The sequence below is a fragment of the Oncorhynchus keta genome, chromosome 25, assembly GCF_023373465.1.
Source record: "Oncorhynchus keta strain PuntledgeMale-10-30-2019 chromosome 25, Oket_V2, whole genome shotgun sequence".
In the NCBI taxonomy this organism is placed as follows: Eukaryota; Metazoa; Chordata; class Actinopteri; order Salmoniformes; family Salmonidae; genus Oncorhynchus; species Oncorhynchus keta.
In genome coordinates this window covers 10,680,937-10,703,375 of record NC_068445.1, presented here as the reverse complement: position 1 = coordinate 10,703,375, position 22,439 = coordinate 10,680,937, and the positions used below count along the sequence as shown (strand labels likewise).

Below are 22,439 nucleotides of genomic sequence, written 5' to 3'. Positions count from 1 at the left end.
ATGTCCAAATGTATTAGTGTTGTGTCCCGCAGAATAAATCATGTGGCAAACCATGGGAGACAAAGCAAGTGCCGATATTCCAACAGTCACATCTAGCTGGCAGTATTACCTCAAATGTGATTTTTACTGAAGTCTAGTCTACTTCCAAAACTGAACAAGAAAATATCCAGACAATCAATGTTTATTACAACTATTTTTCCCTAACAGGTAATTTAAAGATGATTAACTTTCTTTATCCCCATAAAGTATTAACATCAAGACTAACGTTAGTATAAGTAATTAGGTAAACAAGTGTCAAAATACATATTTTAAAATATTCATACACGAAACAGATGGCAAATAAACAACAACCCTACACAAGTTGAGATATACGTTTTTTGGGCCGATCCTGGACTTTAGAGAATAAAACAGCGTGAAGGGAGAGTCAAGGCAACTATTTGTACAACATAGACAGAGTTGAGGCACCAAGGGTACATCACGGAAATACAGAAAAAAGATACACAACTCTTGGACTATCAGAATTTGGAAGTGTGATGAATGATGAGGGCTGGTATAACAGAGGCGTTAGTGTCATGAGGAGGCTCTCTTCTCCTCATACGGTGACTCGTACACATCCATAGGGGGGCAAGTGCAGACCAGGTGCTGGTCACCGTATATGTCGTCAATCCTGGAGATGGATGGCCAGAACTTGGTCTCTGGCCTCACAAATGGCTGGAAGTTTTAAAATGAGAAACATTTGAGTTTACCATGCTTACAATTTGTTAACATTAATGCAGAGAGAGTAAAATAATCTGTGTCTAACGATTTTGGTAAATCAAATTGTAAACAGAGCCATAATTTCCTCAGGGGAAGTGGAGTTGGTAGTGATGTTTTCCAGATGGAAGACTCACCAGGGGGAAAGCAGCGTACTCCCTGGAGTATGGCCTGTCCCAGGTGGAGGAGGTGATGCTCGCCAGGGAGTGAGGGGCCATCTGTGGACACAGACAGACCCAAGTGAACACCTATTTTAGCTGCTCTGGCAACATACCTCAACTCTTGCTACATTTCAATAAAGCACACATTTTTTATAACACCAGAGTGGTATGTATGTCTTATCACAATCAGTTGTTATAACTTAGGTTGAAATATAGGATGCTATCACACACACACACACACACACTTAATTGAGGAAAATAACTGAGTTTATAGACCGTTGTATTTAGCTGATTGCATGGCTTAATACACACAGTGTAAATTGTGTCTATGAGTCAGGCCAGTGCAGTGCACCTTCAGTGGGTTAACGCGGGCATCCATTCTGCCTTCCTCAATGTCTGCTATTTCCTGTCTGATTCCCATCAACGCATCACAGAAGCGGTCCATCTCTGCCTTGTCCTCCGACTCCGTGGGCTCGATCATCAGGGTTCCTGCCACGGGCCACGACATGGTGGGTGCATGGAAACCTGGCCAGGGTCAGACACAGAGGGGGATGAGGAGAGGGCTCAGTTAAATAAATAAAACAGTAAATAACATTACTTTAAATATGTACTTAAGTAAGCAGAGGTCCTGTGTGTGGAATACATTTGTGTGTATATATATATATATATATATATATATATATATATAGCAATGATCTTTTACATAATATACAGAAAGAGACAGAAGTAGACCCTGTTGACTTTTAAGCAGTACCAAACTATCCATAAATGCAATGTTGTGAATATCCATGTTCCAGCTCACCATAATCCTGTAGCCTTTTTGCCACATCCACCGCTTCAATGTTGGCGGTCTTCTTGAATGGTCTCACATCCAAAATAAACTCGTGGGCACAAAAACCTGTGGACCCCCCCAAAAAATCTGTGTTAATTAAGAAAATCAACATTTGCTAGTGTTGGCCGATTACTGATGGACATCATACTTGGGTGAATAGGACCAACACCACTCACCTTTCCTGCCTTTGAAGAGGATCTTGTAGTGGCTCTCTAATCTCTTGGCCATGTAATTGGCATTAAGGATAGCCACCTCTGTGGCATGAACCAGTCCCTTGGCTCCCATCATCTACACAGTAGGATCCAAAAAGGGTATCAACGCGTGTACTAAACTGGTACGTCCCCACTTCAGTTGCACGTTTTTCTCCCATGCATTTGCCTATAAAGACCTTTAAGTATCACCAATAAAGTATCACTATTCTAACAAATCTATCATTATCTCTATTTACATTTCATGGCACTGAACCATAGGATAGTTACAGTACACTGGTACTGACCTTGATGTAAGCCCAAGAGATGGGCAGAATGGCACTGGAGCCCCAGGGGGCAGCACTGATGGTGCCCAGGGAGCTGGACATGTTGCCTGCTGACATGCTGACCACTGGGTGGCAGGGCAGGAACGGGGCGAGGTGCTCCTTCCTGTTAAACGTGCACAACTCCATTAAGTCATCAAAAGTCATTAATGATCCACTTTTAAGTCATGTTTTGCACAAAAAAAAAATTGTGCCAGGAGTATTTCCTTACCATTTATGCACGCATTACTGAGTCACTTCAGATTAAAGTGTCTACAAAATGGCATACATATATTATGTGACCTGACCAGGACAGAACTCCCCATTTATAATGGATTTGGCCAGTTATATTCCTTTGGGCAGGTTCAGTTTTTGTACTTAGTCCATTACTGTGTATTTGATGGAAACAATCCCGTTATGGTCACTTACACTCCGATAGGTCCCATCCCTGGTCCTCCGCCCCCATGGGGGATACAGAAGGTCTTGTGTAGGTTCAAGTGAGACACGTCAGATCCGTAGTCACCAGGACGACACAAGCCCACCTGTAGAGAGCAGAGCAGGCAGGAGAGAGAGGAGATTACAGGGTGATAGAAAGGCAATTCTCCAAAATGACATTTCCTCTTATCTGCAGAAGCAGATGCTACTGTACTGGTGGAGGGTAAAATGCATCAGACTTGAGTTTAAAAATAAATCTTTCAAATGTAATTGCTCAAATACTTGATCCTGCCTGGAGTACCAAATGTTTGTTTATTTGCACGTTTGGGACTATTGCATTGCTTCTGTTGCCCCAGGCAAGCTCTATGAAACACAGCCTAAGTATTTTAATGATTTGAAATACTATTTGAATCCATGCCTGCAATGCACAAGGTAGTGAAACATGTTATTCATATGAAAGAGGGTTTTCCCCCACCACTCCACATACAAATATCCCTGCCCTTAGGATCCTGTGTAGACTGACTATGCAAGAGGCTACTGCTGACAGGGGAGGAAAAGCATGAGAAAGTTGACCTCTGCTCAAGAAAGGAATTTGGGTTGCTCAGACCGATGGCTATTGGTGCAAGGAGGTTTGAAGAAATTTGTATTTTTCACAGACTTGTGGTCAAAGGTCACTCTGTACGCTGTGGAATAGCACAACCATGCACTCCCTGGGAGCCTTGTAAAAATGCTATGTTCAAATGCTACAAATAAATAACTAAATAATATACACTACATGACCAAAAGTAGTGTCGAAAAGTATGTGGACAACTGCTCGAACACCTCTTTTCAAAATGTTGGGCATTAATATGGAGTTGGTCCCCCCTTTGCTGCTAGAACAGCCTCCACTCTTCTGGGAAGTCTTCCACTAGATGTTGGAACATTGCTTTGAGGACTTACTTCCATTCAGCCAAAAGAGCATTAGTGAGGTCAGGCACTGATTTTGGGTGATTAGGCCTTGCTCACAGTCGGCATTCCAATTCATCCTAAAGGTGTTCGATGGGGTTGAGGTCACACCAATCTCGAAACAAACGATTTCTGTATGCACCTCGCTTTGTGCTCGGGGGAATTATCATGCTGAAACAGAAAAGGAACTTCCCCAAACTATTGCCAAAAAGTAGGACGCACAGAATCATCTAGAATGTCATTGTATGCTGTAGCATTAAGATTTCCCTTCACTGGAACTAAGCCCAAACCATGAACAACAGCCCCAGCCCCTAGACATTTCCACTTCACAATAACAGCACTTACAGTTGACCGGGGCAACTCTAGCAGTTTGACGAACTGACTTGTTGGAAAGGTGGCATCCTATGACGGTGCCACATTGAAAGTGACTGAGCTCTTCAGTAAGTCCATTCTACTGCCAATGTTTGTCTATGGAAATTGCATGGCTGTGTGCTCGATTTTATATATGCAACGGGTGTGGCTGAAATAGCCAAATCCACTCATTTGAAGGAGTGTCCACATTCTTGTGTGTGTGCATGTGAATACACGCACACAGTATCTCAATTAACTCAAATAACTAAATGTATTCAAAATAGTCTTGTGATTGATGGGTCCATGATTCAGTTAACACCTGGATAAGCAACCCAATGTGTTATTTTAATTATTTTGGCAAAAAGGGTCAAAGTTTTACTGTACAAAATAGTTTATATAAACACACTGTTCAACTTAAAAAAGTATCTATGCAGTAATGTCCACACAAAAACATACTTTATCAGCAAGGTGACAAACATATACTCTTCTCTCACCTGTGCGTTCATATTAGCACCGTCCAGGTAGACCTGTCCACCATTCTGGTGGATGAGATTGCACACATCATCAATGCTCTCCTCAAACACACCAAAGGTGGAGGGGTACGTTATCATCATGGCTGCCAGGTTAGCCTTGTGTTTGTCCACCTAAGTGAGGAATAATGGGTTAGTCCGTGTGACTCTGCAATGTGAGAGGCCACTTTTAACGGGGCTAATTCACTACTGGTTGCACGACCGGTAGATAGTGACCACCGACTCTCTGGCCATCATGTTTCTCAATTATTCTTTGTGCCTAGATTTAAAAGCATTTGAAAGGGATACTCAAGATCATTGGTTATATTTAAAGGCTCTTCTGTAACAGCAAGCTTATTATCAGAATCACTCCAACCAGCTATTACCAGTGCCTTGAGGTTTGCCATGTCAATGTTGCCATCCTTGTCCACCTCCACCACCTGCACCTTCATGCCAGCCATCTGGGCACTGGCTGGGTTGGTACCATGGGCTGACTTGGGGATCAGACAAACCTGAGCAAAATAGAAAACATCAAAGACAGTTACAATCAGACCATCACAAAGTAAAAGAGATTCAACTAGGCCTAAGTAAGTCAACCATTACAGCATTAGAGTCCTAACATTTCTTTGTGAAAATCTCTGTGACATCGATGCAAAATAGGTAATCAGCTGATTTTATCCCTTATTAGGTGACTTGTTTATACATTTTCAAAAATGTCACAGGGACACAAATACCTGTGTGTTTGTTGGGTAACATTTACATTCCCCCCTGACGGGAAAAACAGCCGCGCTCAATCAGTTTTGCTCATGACTTGCTGATCCCAAAGTCTTAATATCACCAAATATGGGATCTTGAAATCAAGTAACCTCCAGGTAGTGTTGGGTTTTCTGTCCTTTATTTGCACAACTGTGGACATTGACTGTTTGAAAAGCTCACACCACTATCTAAGATGTGCTTATAAGGGAGTTGTTATTTTTGATAGTGGTGAGAGCTCTTGAGACAAATGTCAAATTACAAAACGGGAACTCTACTTGACACAGTTGTGATACTTAGATTTACATTTTAGTAATTTAGCAGACGATCTTATCCAGAGCGATTTACAGAAGCAATTAGGGTTAAGTACCTTGCTCAAGGGCACATTGGCAGATTTTCCACCTAGTCTGCTCGGGGATTCGAACCAGCAACCTTTCAGTTACTGGTTCAACTCTCTTAACCGCTAATCTACTTGAGGACTTTCAAACAATTTTATTGCATTAACAATTAACAAAGGGTGGACATACTAGCCTAGAGGTTAGAGCATTGGGCCAGTAACCGAAAGCTGACAAGGTCGTTCTGCCACTGAGCAAGGCAGTTAACCCACTGTTCCCCGGGCGCAGAAGATGTGGATGTCGATTGTGGCAGCCCCCTGCACCTCTCGGATTCGGGGGGGGGGGGTTAAAGACACATTTCAGTTGTACAACTGACTAGGTATCCCCCTTTCCCATACTGCATGACTCTGCCTTGTCTAGTACGTGTGCTAGCAAAAATGAGTGTGTTTCGTTTCATTAGAACAATACTTACCGTTCTATGGGCATCTCCTTTAGAGTTCAGGTAGGCTTTGATGGCAGCGAGGCCAGCGTATTCTCCCTGAGCACCACTAAAAAGACAAGGTCATCCAGTTTGTTAATGTACCAGCCACATGCTCAGAAACATGCTCCCAGTGAAGTCCTGTCTCAGGGTGCTTGGAACCATAGAGATATCAGCCACAAAGCTAGCTTTGATAGTTAAATGATCAAGTAAAATGACCTGAACTAATTGACAGTGGGGTAAATCAGTTTGGTAAATCACGCTCAGATGATGTGTGGGAAACTGACATCCCATTTGGTCATGAATCCCCCCCCACGCACACAGAATGTTGGTGTCAGTGAGGGGCTTACCTGTTGGGTTGGAAGGAGATCTTGTCATAGCCAGTCACCTCACAGAGGTCCTTCTCCAGCTGCCTGAAGAGCTGCTGGTAACCCTCAGCCTGGTCCAGGGGACAAAAGGGGTGAAGGTTGGCAAACTCATTCCAGGTGATGGGCTAAAACAGTTGGAAAGAGGGAACAATGTGAGAAATAGTCAGAACACCACCATGAAAAAAGGACTGCAGTAATCAGGGTAAAAAGGGGACATACACTGAGTGTACAAAACATGAAAGCTATGATCCCTTATTGATGTCACCTGTTAAATCCAATTCAGTCAGTGTAGATGAAGGGGAGGAGAGGTTAAAGAAGGATTTTTTCCCCCACTCAATACTAGGGAGGTGTATTAATGTTTTGTCCAAGGAGAGATATTAACCAGGGTTGGGTTCAATTCAAATTGAAGAAAGTCAATTCAGGCACTGATTGGATTTTAAAATGAAGGAGAAAAAAATAAAAACGTTTTAAATAAATAGCTTTTACTTTTAAGTTTATTGAGAAATCATTGAAAATACATGCCCTTTTTTTATTATTGAACTGGAATTTCAGTTTATGCCCTGAATTGACTGCCTTTAATTCGAATTGACCTGTTAACCTGTTATTAACTAACCATGAGCTCTGAAGAACTGTTCAGCTTCATTGTGCAGGAACCCTGGAAAACAAAATGGATATTAAAAATTGTGATAGCCCACTAATCTTTAGTGGTTTGCAATTTTTTTGTGTAGTATTCAGATTATGTGAACAGCACCATGTCTAAAGTAAAACATGTCTTATTTGCTTTCCCATGAGACTCACCAGTGGGATCATGCTGTGAACCAGAGAGATGTCCTTGTTCTCCAGGCGTTTCATGTAGCGCACAATGTTGGTCTCGGAGTGGTAACTGCACGGGGACCGAGAATCAGAGTGAATCAAGATCATAAGACACGTTTTAGGCCTAATATGTTATTTCACTTCTAAAACCTTGTATTATCACTTACAGTACATGTGTAAACAACCTTATTTTACCAGTGTAAGGAATTATTCTATCAGGCATCAAGTGCAGTTTGGGACAACAGAAAGAACTAATCAATATGGAAGGTCAGTTAATGTCTCTCACCATTCTGGTATCATACTGATAATACTATTGTCGCTGAGAACACAAGTCATAATAACAATTATGGCATATCAAGCGTCATCCTCATCACGCCCAGGCCAGTACTGGAATTTGAGTTCGTTACAAACAGACCAACCTGTTGAAGACTGCGTGGGTGAGGTACTTGCTGGTCCTCTTGAAAGGACTACCCATAATGCCTTTCACCCTTTCACCCATCTTTTCAGCAATGAGCTCCTGTCAATTGAGATTTAATGGAATTATATATGGGATAGCTGAAATCAGTTTGTCCCATGGCTTCAAGATGCATCTTTTGCACTCACTCTCAAGATAGCAATCGGGTCAATACAGAGTTTATGCATACCCCTATATTGAATATTGAAATCAAAACGTACCGCTGAGGATTCACATCCAAAGACCCAGAGCAGATCGTCCAAGTCCCTCTCTTTCACCGTCTCATCCAGAGACACACCTAACTAGGGAAACACAGTAATCATTTCAGAGTGAAAGAAATGTGTGTGTGTATCTAAAGCATAAATGAACATGGCCACACGTGGCTTATTCACAGGGGTGCTAATTCTACAATGCTGCAGATAGATATTTAATGAGTAGAGCTCAAATGACTCTACAATACATTTCTATCTGAACGTTCTGTAACACTTCCCCATCCGGAACTAGCCCCTGGTTTTATCTATAGGGGGGGACTCAACGTAAGAGTATCTATGCTTTATTTACAAAATGATTTGACAACGTATTCTAAGGGTCAAACATTGTCAATAAAGCACATGGGAGCATGGACTGAAGTGTGATGTGTTTTGTTGTACCTTTGTTGCCCTGCTTACAGTAGGAACACTGGATGGATGCGTATGTCATCTGTTCCTAAAACGTATCTGGTACTACTCACCACTCCCTCGCCATAAACACGCAGGTTGATCTCTCTCTGGACAGCCCTCGCCAGAATGTCCTTGGCTGCCACACTGCAGCCAACCTTCAGTGTGTCAAAGAACATCTCGCTGTGCAGCCTGTGTCCGGCCCGCTTCAGACCTGATACAAAGGGAGAGAGAGAAAGGCATTTCTAAAAACCCAGTATCATTCATAATTTATCTAAAGAAAAGCAATGTTACTATTTCTTTCTCAATACACGCTTGTGATTGAATTAGGTCACGGTTGATTGACATAAGCCCTAAGTGTTGTGATGTAAGAGAAATAATAAAGCAATGCACATGTGCAGTGAGAGTGTTGGAGGACATACCCTCAGCCAGGATTAGTGCAGCATTGTGTGTCCTCTCAGCAATGTGCTTTAAGCCCTGGGGTCCATGATACACTCCAAACATGGCTGCCATGTTGGCCAGCAGAGCCTGAAAGAGACATATACATTACATACATTTACATCTAAGTCATTTAGCAGACGCTCTTATCCAGAGCGACTTACAAATTGGTGCATTCACCTTATGACATCCAGTGGAACAGCCACTTTACAATAGTGCATCTAAATCTTTTAAGGGGGGTGAGAAGGATTACTTTATCCTATCCTAGGTATATACAGTTTGAAGGTGAGAGAAAGTTATTTAAAAATATACTTAGAAAAACGCAGACAACCACTACACCTAGTTTAATTTTTTATTTTAAATTTACACAAAAAAAAAACTGCTCTGGGGCAAAGTGTGTCGGTATTGTAAGGAGGCTCAGTGTGTCGGTATTGGATGGAGGCTCAGTGTGTCATGTTAGGTTCTCATTTTTCAGAGTAAGTAACTCAGACACTAGAGAAGCTTTAACCAAGTTTAATTCTTCCCAAAGGATCTGTACAGCTGTAATTCAGACAGCAAAACATTTCTCACCATCACAGTTATATACATCCCACTTAAGAAACTCCTCCTTCTCTCCAATCCTTACATTTTATGGTTCAACAGGAAAAGGGTAACAGAATACCAAACCCTTATTACTCCGTTAAGGGACTCTGTCCTCACCTACTGACCTCATCCCCTCCTTCACCTAATCCACAGTGCATCTGTCATCTCTATCTCGATCTCTACACGTTGATTTCCTCCCTTCCACCCAACACATTCCGAAGCTATCTGTCTTCCTACAGAGAACCATTAACTTCTGACATAAAACCCAGCCCCATTCACTCCTTCTACTCAAGGCTTCTTCTCTATCATTTATTTCATATCTCAATGTTCAAAGTTTAGCCGATTCCAACAGTCAATATTGGATGTAGGCTCAGTGTGTCAATCTTGGATGGAGGCTCAGTGTGTCAATATTGGATGGAGGCTCAGTGTGTCAATATTGGATGGAGGCTCAGTGTGTCAATATTGGATGGAGGCTCCTTGTGTCAATATTGGATGGAGGCTCCTTGTGTCAATATTGGATGGAGGCTCCTTGTGTCAATATTGGATGGAGGCTCCTTGTGTCAATATTGGATGGAGGCTCAGTGTACAGTACCTGCGCAGTGCAGATGTTACTTGTGGCCTTGTCTCTGCGGATGTGCTGCTCTCTGGTCTGCAGGGCCAGGCGGTACACCTCCTTACCAGCGGCATCCCTGCAGGTGAAAAAGGGACATTTAAAACAAATGTACATCAAGATATTGTCTTTATGTATGTGTTCCACATACTTCAGTCTTTTAGACTATGAGCAAGTATGATATAAAGTAAATCTCAATATGCTGCTTATATTGCCCAAAATTGAACAACTTCAAGAGATCTGACTTCCATTCTGAACAGGACCAATGTGGATCTCAAGGGCTCTCACCTTGTCACTCCCACCATCCTGCCAGGCATCATCCTGACCAGGTTTTCTTTGACAGAGAAGAAGGCAGCGTGGGGACCACCATAGCAGAGAGGTACCCCGAACCTCTGGGAGCTGCCCAGGGCAATGTCCACCCCAAATTCTCCAGGGGGGCGTAGCACACACAGGGCCAGCAGGTCAGTGGCACAGCAAGCCAGAGCCTACAGGGATGAGAGACAGTGAGGCGGCAGGGTAGCCTAGTGTTTAGAGCGGTGGACAACCGGATGGTTGCAAGTTCAAATCCCGAGCTGACAAGGTACAAATCTGTCATTCTGCCCCTGAACCCACTGTTCCTAGGCAGTCATTGAAAATAAGAATTTGTTCTTAACTGACTTGCCTCGTTAAATAAAGGTAAAATAAAAAAATCGAAATAAATACACAGCACTTAGGTACCAAACTGGAGTCACCACATCCTACACTTTCTCCCGTGCCCACTGTTCAACCAAAGACCTGCATCAAAGGGAATCACTGAATATATATATATTTTTTTCACCTTTATTTAAGCTAGTTGAGAACAAGTTCTCATTTGCAACTGCGACCTGGCCAAGATAAAGCGTAGCAATCCGACACATACAACAACACAGTTACACATGGAATAAACTAAACATACAGTAGAACAAAAGACAACAAAAAGTCTATATACAGTGAGTGCAAATTAGGTAAGTTAAGGAAATAAATAGGCCATGGTGGCGAAGTAATTACAATATAGCAATTAAACACTGGAATGGTAGATCGACAGAAGATGAACGTACAAGTAGAGATACTGGGGTGCAAAGGAGCAAATTAAATAAATAAATACCAGTATGGGGATGAGGTAGGTAAATAGATGGGCTGTTTACATATGGGCTATGTACAGGTGCAGTGATCTGTGAGCTGCTCTGACAGCTGGTGCTTAAAGCTAGTGAGGGAGATGTGAGTCTCCAGTTTCAGAGATTTTTGCAATTCGTTCCAGTCATGAGCAGCAGAGAACTGGAAGGAAAGACGACCAAAGGAGGAATTGGCTTTGGGGGTGACCAGTGAGATATACCTGCTGGAGCGGGTGCTACGAGTGGGTGCTGCTATGGTGACCAGTGAGCTGAGATAAGGCGGGGCTTTATCGAGCAGAGACTTGTAGATAACCTGTAGCCAGTGGGTTTGGCGACGAGTATGAAGCGAGGGACTTTTAACGAGAGCTTACAGGTCGCAATGGTGGGTAGTGTATGGGGCTTTGGTGACAAAACAGATGGCACTGTGATAGACTGCATCCAGTTTGTTGAGTAGAGTGTTGGAGGCTATTTTATAGATGACATCACAGAAGTCGAGGATCGGTAGGATGGTCAGTTTTACGAGGGTATGTTTGGCAGCATGAGTGAAGGATGCTTTGTTGCGATATAGGAAGTCGATTCTAGATTTAATTTTGGATTGGAGATGCTTGATGTGAGTCTGGAAGGAGAGTTTACAGTCTAACCAGACAACCAGGTATTTGTAGTTGTCCACGTATTCTAAGTCAGAGCCGTCCAGAGTAGTGATGCTGGACGGGTGAGCAGGTGCGGGCAGTGATCGATTGAATAGCATGCATTTAGTTTTGCTCGCGTTTAAGAGCAGTTGGAGGCCACGGAAGGAGAGTTGTATGGCATTGAAGCTCGTCTGGAGGTTAATTAACAGTGTCCAAAGAGGGGCCAGAAGTATACAGAATGGTGTCGTCTGCGTAGAGGTGGATCAGAGAATCACCAGCAGCAAGAGCAGCATCATTGATGTATACAGAAAAGAGAGTCGGCCCAAGAATTGAACCCTGTGGCACACCCAGAGGCTATCAGAGGTCCGGACAACATGCCCTCCGATTTGACACACTGAACTCAGAGAAGTAGTTGGTAAACCAGGCGAGGCAATCATTTGAGAAACCAAGACTGTCGAGTCTGCCAATAAGAATGTTGTGATTGACAGAGTCGAAAGCCTTGGCCGGGTCAATGAATACGGCTGCACAGTAATGTCTCTTGACGATGGCGGTTATGATGTCGTTTAGAACCTTGAGCGTGGCTGAGGTGCACCCATGACCAGCTCTGAAACCAGATTGCATAGCGGAGAAGGTATGGTGGGATTCAAAAATGGTCAGTAATCTGTTTGTTAACTTGGCTTTCGAAGACCTTAGGGTAGGATAGATATAGGTCTGTAGCAGTTTGGGTCTAGAGTGTCACCCCCTTTGAAGAGGGGGATGACCACGGCAGATTTCCAATCTTTGGGAATCTCAGAAGATACAAAAGAGAGGTTGAACAGGCTAGTAATAGGAGTTGCAACAATTTCGACAGATAATTTTAGAAAGAGAGGGTCCAGATTGTCTAGCCTGGCTGATTTGTAGGGGTCCAGATTTTGCAGCTCTTTCAGAACATCAGCTATCTGGATTTGGGTAAAGGAGAAATGGTGGGGGCTTTGGCGGGTTGCTGTGGAGGGTGCCGGGCAGTTGACCGGGGTAGGGGTAGCCATGTGGAAAGCATGGCCAGCCGTAGAGAAATGCTTATTGAAATTCTCAATTATAGTGGATTTATCGGTGGTGACAGTGTTTCCTAGACTCAGTGCAGTGGGCAGCTGGGAGGAGGTGCTCTTATTCTCCATGGACTTTACAGTGTCCCAGACATTTGAGTTAGTACTACAGGATGCAAATTTCTGCTTGAAAAAGCTTGCCTTAGCATTTCTAACTGCCTGTGTATATTTGTTCCTAACTTCCCTGAAAAGTTGCATATCACGGGGGCTATTCTGCTAATGCAGAACGCCACAGGATATTTTTGTGCTGGTCAAGGGCAGACAGGTCTGGAGTGAACCAAGGACTATATCTATTCCTAGTTCTATTCCTAGTTCTACATTTTTGAGAGGGGCATGCTTATTTAAAATGGTGAGGAAGGCACTTTTAAAGAACAGCCAGGCATCATCTACTGACGGGATGAGGTCAATGTCATTCCAGGATACCCCGGCCAGGTCGATTAGAAAGGCCTGCTCGCAGAAGTATTTCAGGGAGCATTTGACAGTGATGAGGGGTGGTCGTTTGGTCCCATTACGGATGCAGGAAATGAGGCAGTGATCGCTGAGATCTTGATTGAAAACAGCAGAGGTGTATTTGGAGGGCAAGTAAGTTAGGATGACATCTATGAGGGTGCCCGTGTTTACTGATTTGTACCTGGTAGGTTCATTGATAATTTGTGTGAGATGGAGGGCATCAAGCTTAGATTGTAGGATGGCCGGGGTGTTAAGCATGTCCCAGTTTAGGTCATCTAGTTGCACGAGCTCAGAAGATAGATGGGGTGCAATCAATTCACATATGGTATCGAGGGCACAGCTGTGGGGAGAGGGAGATCTATAGCAAGCGGCAACAGTGAGAGACTTGTTTCTAGAAAGGTGCATTTTTCGAAATAGAAGCTCAAATTGTTTGGGTACAGACTTAGCCTGCAGAGTTCTGTATTAATATCTTTGCAGTAGATTGCAACACCGCCCCCTTTGGCAGTTCTATCTTGGCGGAAAACGTTATAGTTAGCGATGGAGATTTCAGGGTTTTTGGTGGTTTTCCTAAGCCAGGATTCAGACACGGCTAAGACATCTGGGTTGGCAGAGTGTGCTAAAGCAGTGAGTAAAACAAACTTAAGGAGTAGGCTTCTAATGTTAACATGCATGAAACCAAGGCTTTTACGGTTACAGAAGTCAACAAATGAGAGCACCTGGGGAGTGGGAGTGGAGCTAGGCACTGCAGGACCTGGATTAACCTCCACATCACCAGAGGAACAGAGGAGAAGTAGGATAAGGGTACGGCTAAAGGCTATACGAACTGGCCGTCTAGCACGTTCGGAACAGAGAGTAAAAGGAGCAAGTTTCTGGGAACGATAGCATAAATTCAAGGCATAGTGTACAGACAAAGGTATGGTAGGATGTGAGTACATTGGAGGTAAACCTAGGCATTGAGTAATGATGAAAGAGATATAGTCTCTAGAGATGTTTAAACCAGGTGATGTCATCGCATATGTAGGAGGTGGAACAACATGGTTGGTTAAGGCATATTGAGCATGGCTCGAGGCTCTACAGTGAAATAAGACCGTAATCACTAACCAGGACAGTAATGGACGAGGCATATTGATATTAGAGAGAGGCATGCGTAGCCAAGTGAACATATCGGTCCAGTGAGTGGTTGGGCTGACTGGAGACACGGCGATTCAGGCAGTTAGCAGGCCGATGCTAACAAGCTAACAGTTAGTAGGCCGGAGCTAAACAAGCTAGCAGTTAGTAGACCGGGGCAAGCTAGCAGTTAGCAGGCCGGCTTAGTAAGCAAGCAGTTAGCAGGGGCTAGCAGTTACAGACCGGGCAGGGAAGCTAGCAGTTAGCAGGCCGGGGCCGGCAAGCTAGCAGTTAGTAGACCGGGGCAAGCTATGTGGCGTAGCAAGAAGGGATCCTTTCCTACCAAACCAGGAGCGACAAATCCAAATAAGTCTACCAAACCCCCACCCCAATTTACTTGAAGATGTATTTTATTTTACCTTTATTTAACTAGGCAAGTCAGTTAAGAACAAATTCTTATTTTCAATGACGGCTTAGGAACAGTGGGTTAACTGCCTTGTTCAGGGGCAGAACGACAGATTTTAACCTTGTCTGCTCAGGGATTTGATTTTGCAACCGTTCGGTTATTAGTCCAACGCTCTAACCACTAGGCTACCTGCCACCCCATATCATCCTAGGTTAATAAACCATTACTAACAATAACGTCAGACGTGGCGGCTCTCTTACCCCTCCCTTGTGAGCGCGGTCCACCAGCACGGTTAAGTCCTCCACTCTGCCGTCGGTGTCTGGGTACTGGAACAGCACCCCGCTCACATCCTTCCCACTGAAGTCCATCTCATGAGGCAGCTTCAGCACTGTCTTCACCCCAATGTAGCTGTTAGTCAACAATCACAGAGCAGAGCACCCAATAGTGAGGATGCTGCTTTTGGTACACAGTTCTAACCTTGTTCCTGAAGTATTGAAAGGATGCCCATACTTGGCTCTTGTCTGCACTACAGCGATCGTCTGAGGATGGCAACGTGGGTCAATGTAGAACGTCCTTCTCTTGTTCTGTCTGTGGGGAGCATGTAACAATAAAATGATGAACACACCTGTAGGACCAGGAGTTTTTCCTGACTAAGTGGCCTGGGCCCAATTTATAGACTACAACTAGACCCTATACATGAACTTTACTAAATTAACTATCCTTTAATGGTCAACCACTATCTCTCACTTGTGTTTATTCTCGCCTTACCTATGGCAGAGTTGCATGGCCTCGGCAGCAGCCGTTGCCTCATCCAGCAGGGAGGCGTTGGCTACAGCCATGCCCGTGATGTCACAGATCATGGTCTGGTAGTTGAGCAGACTCTCCAGGCGACCTTGAGCCACCTCGGGCTGATAGGGGGTGTACTGAGTCACCCTGACGAGAAGAGGATACAGAGAAATCATTAAAAGATACAGAAAAACAAGCTGGTTTTCAAGGAATTAAGACACTAGGCTGACGTGAGTGGAAGTTTACGAAGATAAAAGAGAGAAATGCATTTGTAAAATGTAAAATCAAAGTGTTATGATTGAGAGTGTTGTCTCGTTTTAAGTTGAACAAATATGGATCACAAGATTCCACATGTGAGCATGTAATTTAATCCAGTGCAAACCTAAACTGGAAACTTGAGCATCAAGTCACAAGATTTCTGATTAGGGGCAAGTTTTTCTGCAACGTAGCAATTAGTGCTTTAATGACTAACAGAAGCCCATACATATACACACCTTGAGTACACAATCAAATATAGAATGCCCTATTAAAAATGGGGACAATTTGGCTACAAGACGAACATATCACTCTGTGTGTGTGTCAAAGTGGCCCATACCATCCCGAATTCTCTAGAAGGTTTCTTTGTATAACTGGAGGCACGGAGCAGTTGTAGTAGCCCATTCCGATGTAAGACCTCCACACCTTGTTCTTTGATGCAATCTTTTGGAGACGCTCCAAGACTTCATTCTCACCTGGAGAAATAGCCATCACAATTGGTATCACATGCATTTGAGACAAAAAAAATGCATTTCAATAAAAATACATTTCTGATGTGTATGTTTGCTTATTGGTTTGATTTAAATGAATAAAAATGTATCTTCATTTCAACTGCAAAACAGCACAAGATTGATGGCATCTTCTCTCCCATGTAGGCAGGTAGCTGCATTATGATTACGGATCATCCTGACTCAGTCAGGATGGGGATGAGGCTTGCATGAAACCAACTTGAAAATGATTTTACACATCCATTTTCTGAAATGGGCAGTGACATCATATAGCATCAGATTTGCTTTCAAAATGGAGTGGATAGGAATTTAAACTAAACAGCTTTATGTGATTGGATGTGTAATCCACATCTCTGCGTGTCATGTTAGTGTGTGAACTGTATACAACATTTTGGTACATGTCGAATGCATTTCCATTTGGTCATCATATTTCTATACATTGGCGGGGACAATTATGTGCAACATATGGTCCCTTTCCCGATGGCTAGTTATCTAGCCTAATTCCTCAGTGCTGTGGCAAAGGATCAGCCAATACACACAGAGACACTGGAATTCCTCAGGCATTCCATTGCTGCTTAGCAACTCCCTCAGCAAAGAATGGACAACATGACCCCTCTGAACCGAGTGCCCAAACTACGCTCATATTCAGGATGAGCATTTCTCCTGTTATACACCACACAAAGATGTGATCATTTGCGGTTTGAATTTAGGTGGCACAAGACGTTTTACTGTAAATCCATCCTGCATTTAAAAATGTGATGCTTTAGGACACAGCAGCACAAGATGGTGTTTGGAAATATCTAACATTAATAACAAAACAAGTGGAAGCATCATTAGTAGTAGAGGGCAGTGGTTCACTATGGTCGCAAAGATCCTCAAAGCAACAGAAAAGCCTGATTCAGAACCATTGTTGAGGAGAGAATCCCTTGCTGGCTTTGCAAACCAAGCTCCTCCAACCTGAACAAGCAAAAACCAGTATGGCCATCAGTTTGTTCCTTCATGCATGGCTTGCTACATAATGGAACGCGACAGAAAGGAGTGACCGAAGGTGGTATTAAACCCCCCGATCCACGGACCTTATTACCCAACCTAGAATAAGGTCCAAGCATTCTGCAAATAGCAAGTGGCAGATACTGTGTTTTGTTCTAACATGTGACTAGTAGTACAGTGTTATTTCAGAGTACACTAGGCAAAGTCTTCATTACCAATTGAAGGACTTATTCCTCTCCCCCAAGTTGAGTACTTCTGAAATATACTACATGACCAAAAGTATGTGGACACCTCCTTGTCGAACATCTCACAGCAAAATCATGGGCATTAATATAGAGTTGGTCCCCTCTTTGCTGCTGTAACAGCCTCTACTCTCCTGAGAAGGCTTTCCAATCAGTGTTGGAACATTGCTGTGGGTTCTTGCTTCCATTCACCCACAAGTGCATTAGTGAGGTTGGACACTGATGTTGGGCGATTAGGCCTGGCTCGTAGTCGACGTTCCAATTCATGACAAAGGTGTTTGACGGGGTTGAGGTCAGGGCTCTGTGCAGGCCAGTCAAGTTCTTCCACACCGATCTCGACAAACCATTTCTTTATGGACCTCGCTTTGTGCATGATGGCATTGTCATGCTGAAAAAGGAAAAGGCCTTCCTAAAACCGTTGGCACAAAATCGGAAGCACAGAATCGTCTAGAGTGTCATTGAATACTGTAGTATTAAGATTTCCCTTCACTGGAACTAAAGGGCCTATCCCGAATTATGAAAGAAAAACAGCCCCTAACCATTATTCCTCCTCCACCAAACTTTACAATTGGCACGATGCATTAGGGCAGGTAGCGTTCTCTTAGCATCCGCCAAACCCAGCTCCGTCTGTCTGACTGCCAGATGAACTTCCGTCTGACTGCCAGAACGCATTTCCACTACTCCAGCGTCCAATGGCGTTGAGCTTTACACCCCTCCAGCCAACATTTGGCATTGCACATGGTGATCTTAGGCTTTTGTGGGGCTGCACGGCCATGGAAACCCATGTCATGATGCTCCCCACGAACAGTTATTACGCTGACATTGCTTCCAGAGTCAGTTTGGAACTCAGTAGTAAGTTTTGCAACGCGCTTCAGCACTCGGCGGTCCCGTTCTGTGAGCTTGTGTGGCCTACCACTTCGCGGCTGAGCCATTGTTGCTTCTAGATGTTCCACTTCACAATAACATCACTTACAGTTGACCGGAGCAGCTTTAGCAGGGCAGAAATTTTACTTGTTGGAAAGGTGGCATCCTATGACAGTGCAACGTTGAAAGTCACTGAGCTCTTTGGTAAGGCCATTCTACTGACAATGTTTACCTGTGGAGATTGCATGGCTGTGTGCTCTATCTTATAAACCTGTCAGCAACAGGTATGGCTGAAATAGCCAAATCCCCTCATTTGAAGGGGTGTTCACACACTTTTGTATATAATATGCAGTGTATCAGGATAGTGAAAACAATGACTAATGTATCTAATGTAAAATAGAAAATTAGTAACAATAATACTAGGAATTGACAGCTGAGTTTCACTATTGACCTCTGAAAACAATGCAGTTGTTTGTATGACATAGGTTATGGATCACTATCAATTGGAAAGAGCGCATTAGAGCATCAATTTACAGTAGTGAAAATATTGGCAAAAAAATATGCATCTATGTTATTACAAATAATTGTCTTAAGCAATACTATTGTGTTTATTTACTTTGCATGTAATGCTTGTCTGTTTAATTTACTTGTTTAATTCATTGTATTATGGCCATATTGTCAGTTGCTTCAGAACTATTGTTTAAATAAATCTAATTTATTATACAAAACAAGGTAAAGTATTAATACAATGTACTGCACTTGTCCAGAATAGTATGTGTATGTAGCCTTGTAAATCTCTAGCAAGTGATCTGATATGTCGGTCTCTAATGGAATTATACAGCATGGGTTTGCTAATGAAATACACCTCGTAGATGTAGGTCTGCTGTAGACCATTATTGATAGAAACACGTTTCAAAAGGTCTCACTATTCGCTCAATCAACTGAAATCAGTCTATTATTAAATGTGAAAAATATGTATTCAAGTAAGAAAAATAAATGCCTAACCCATCAAGGAATCTCATGAAGTTCCTTTGTACATTTCATTCAACTGTGATGTAATGTTATAACCAGATTGAACTGGAGTTGGGACAGGAGCTCAAGGCTGAACTTTACACTCCAATTGCCATCCTATTAGCATCGGCTCCCCAACTGGAGATTGGTGCTGGTCATTGAGTTTCGCAAAAACAACTCCAAATATGTTCAAAGGAAGACTTAAGGGTGAAGAGCGCTTCACCCAATGGCACACAATAGGAGTGCAATCTACATTTCAGCCACTCGTTTGGCTTTATTTACACCCATTGTAGAATACAATTCAGAGATCAGTAAAATATATTGACAAAACATTTTAAAAAAGGGACATATGCAAGATGATTTATTAATCAATCAATTCACGATGAATTTGTCAGGGATATCCGCAGAAATACATTATAACGCACTTGTAAAGAAAAAACACCGGCTAGCAAATTCAGCATTTTATAACATTGACGAGGCAATATATCTATCGAGAACACAAACATCAACAATAACACGTGCTGTCAAAGATGTTGGAGAGAAGAAACACTTACAGAGAGGATCATCCATTTTCATACTTCTTTGAATACGGATGGATTCTGGAACTGTATCTTCTATCAACTGGGCGATCGACTGAAAAGCAATAAATGCGATACAAGTCAAAACCAACTGAATTTGTATAAATAGTTGCAATAGTTTCTCTCTTTATCCAAAATGTATTTAAAACTTACCTCAAGTCCAAGCACATCCAGCATCTCCCTTTTGTCCCTTTCACCTGGGCCAATGTGCCTCTCTGCAAAATCATCGTGTCTCGGCAGTATTCTGTCTATCTGTCTAGAAGCAGCATAGACTGCAGAAGTCCGTAGACCCCGTACAGTTACACAAGCATTATTAAGTGTTTGGATTATATTCTGTTGTTTCCCAAAGATACGGCTTTTGCCATTAATGTGTCTGCAAGGTGCATGGGGATTCACAGACTTGCCGAATAGGATCCCCCATGACTTTGCACAGCTTTGCATTTTTAACTCACTAAAACGATAATGTAAAATATATATAGAGAGATTAAAGAGATCTTCCAAGCGGCCGACCTCAACTGAATCCCTTAGACACTGCTCTGCTTTCTCCCAAAGTATCTGCAAACTACTTGAAACTGTTTAATTTATACGCCTGCCCATTCCACAAGAACTAACCAATCGATAAGAGAACGGTCGCTGAATATGCCAGGCTGCACTGAGCCCAGATACGGAAGCGAGACATCACACTCCTTAATTTTTCTGGTTTATATACAGTCAATGAAAGCCTACCAGACCCAGTTGCCAATGCATTGGTGCCTATAATTTTCCCCCAATCGTAAACGGGACATATATCCACCATCTGTGCTTATACCAACCTTGTGGCTCTCAGGTTGCAACCTGCGTTTACACGGGAGATTAATGACATATATCGCGCAGTTGAGAGATTCGCGTGACTTTTGGCGGCAGTAAAAAGCCATCGCCATCTGCACCCATTCAACATAGCCTAGATGTACCTTTTTATTACTTCTAAATAAAATAACTTTTTGGGGTGCTCATACACTTACATTTATGTTTTGATTCTTGCTTCAACGGTGGTGCTAAGATTATATTTGGTTGTGATCTTTGCAAAATGGCTCATTTTGGATGCAGCCGTTGTTAGCTAGAATGCTAATGCTCATTGATATCGGCTTTAGCAAAAGCTAGCCGAAGAGCCATTTTAATGGTTGAAGTGTTTAAGTGTACTGAACAAAAATATAAATGCAACATGTAACACGTAAGCAACAATTGTAACGATTTTTACCGAGTTACAGTTCATATTATGAAATCAGTCAATTGAAGTAAATTAATTCCATGGATTTCACATGACTGGGCAGTGACACAGCCATAGGTGGGCCTGAGTGGGCATAGGCTCACCCACTGTGGAGCCAGGCCCAGCCAATCAGAATGAGTTGTTCCCAACAAAAGGACTTTATTACAGATAGAAATACTCCTCAGTTTCATCAGCTGTCCGGGTGATTGGTCTCAGATGATCCCGCAGGTGAAGAAGCCAGATGTGGCTGTCCTGAGCTGGCGTGGTTACACGTTGTCTGTGGTTGTTAGGCTGGTTGGACTTACTGCCAAATTCTCTAAAACAACATTGGAGGTGGCTTCTGGTAGAGAAATTAACATTAAATTATCTGTCAACAGCTATGATGGACATACCTGCAGTCAGCATGCCAATTCCATGCTCCCTCAAAACATCTGTGGCCTTGTGTTATGTGTCAAAATGGCACATTTTAGAGTGGCCTTTTATTGTCCCCAGCACAAGATGCACCTGTGTAACGATCATGCTGTTTAATCAGCTTCTTGATATGCCACACCTGTCAGGTGGATGGACTATCTTGCTAAAGGAGAATTGCTCACTAACAAGGATGTAAACAAATGTGTGCACAAAATGAGACAAATGAGCTTTTTGGTGCATATGGAACATTTCTGTGATCTTATTTAAACTCATGAAAAATGGGACCAACACTTCTAATGTTGCATTCATTTTTTTGTTCAGTATAAATTGAGTAAAATGTTACTTAACAAGTCAAATAAGTATGTGTGCTTTAAGTGTTTGACATGCTTTTTTAATGACTACATCATCTCTGTCCCCACACAACTATCTGTAAGGTCACTCAATCGAACAGTGAATTTCAAACAGAGTCAACCACAAAGACCAGAGTGGTTTTTCAATGCACCTCAAAAAGGGCCCCTATTGGTAGATGGGTAAAAAAAAGCAGACGTTGAATATCCCTTTGAGCATGTTGAAGTTATTAATTACACTTTGGATGGTGTATCAATACACCCAGTCACTACAAAGATGCAGGCGTCCTTCCGAACTCAGTTTCCGGAGAGGAAGGAAACCGCTCAGGGATTTCACCATAAGGCCAATAGTGACTTTAAAACAGTTACAGATTTTAATGGCTGGGGTAAGAGAAAACTGAGGATGGATCAA

At 42.8% G+C, this 22,439-nt stretch overlaps 1 protein-coding gene across 1 annotated transcript; it reads right to left on the bottom strand.

The window, feature by feature from the left end:
* Nucleotides 1-165: 165 nt before the first annotated feature.
* gldc (glycine dehydrogenase (decarboxylating)) lies at nucleotides 166-20,598 on the bottom strand. Its single transcript, XM_035735633.2, has 25 exons — nucleotides 20,177-20,598; nucleotides 20,000-20,078; nucleotides 16,170-16,305; nucleotides 15,557-15,721; nucleotides 15,299-15,376; nucleotides 15,049-15,196; nucleotides 10,273-10,469; nucleotides 9,967-10,063; nucleotides 8,777-8,882; nucleotides 8,429-8,568; nucleotides 7,920-8,000; nucleotides 7,664-7,761; nucleotides 7,230-7,314; nucleotides 7,045-7,086; nucleotides 6,414-6,556; nucleotides 6,058-6,133; nucleotides 4,884-5,009; nucleotides 4,483-4,632; nucleotides 2,687-2,799; nucleotides 2,243-2,384; nucleotides 1,923-2,034; nucleotides 1,717-1,812; nucleotides 1,267-1,439; nucleotides 891-971; nucleotides 166-711 (listed from the first exon to the last, which is right to left on the bottom strand). Exons 1-25 carry the CDS (start codon nucleotides 20,462-20,464, stop codon nucleotides 571-573), a joined length of 3,093 nt encoding a protein of 1,030 aa, XP_035591526.1. The 5' UTR covers nucleotides 20,465-20,598; the 3' UTR covers nucleotides 166-570.
* Nucleotides 20,599-22,439: the final 1,841 nt, after the last annotated feature.

Coding starts and splice junctions, on each gene's coding strand:
- gldc (XM_035735633.2), bottom strand. CDS start 20,464: ATGCAAAGCTGTGCAAAGTCATGGGGGATCCTATTCGGCAAGTCTGTG. Junction 20,079..20,176: donor TGGATGTGCTTGGACTTGAG/GTAAGTTTTAAA, acceptor ATTGCTTTTCAG/TCGATCGCCCAGTTGATAGA. Junction 4,633..4,883: donor TGGCAAACCTCAAGGCACTG/GTAATAGCTGGT, acceptor TTCCTCACTTAG/GTGGACAAACACAAGGCTAA.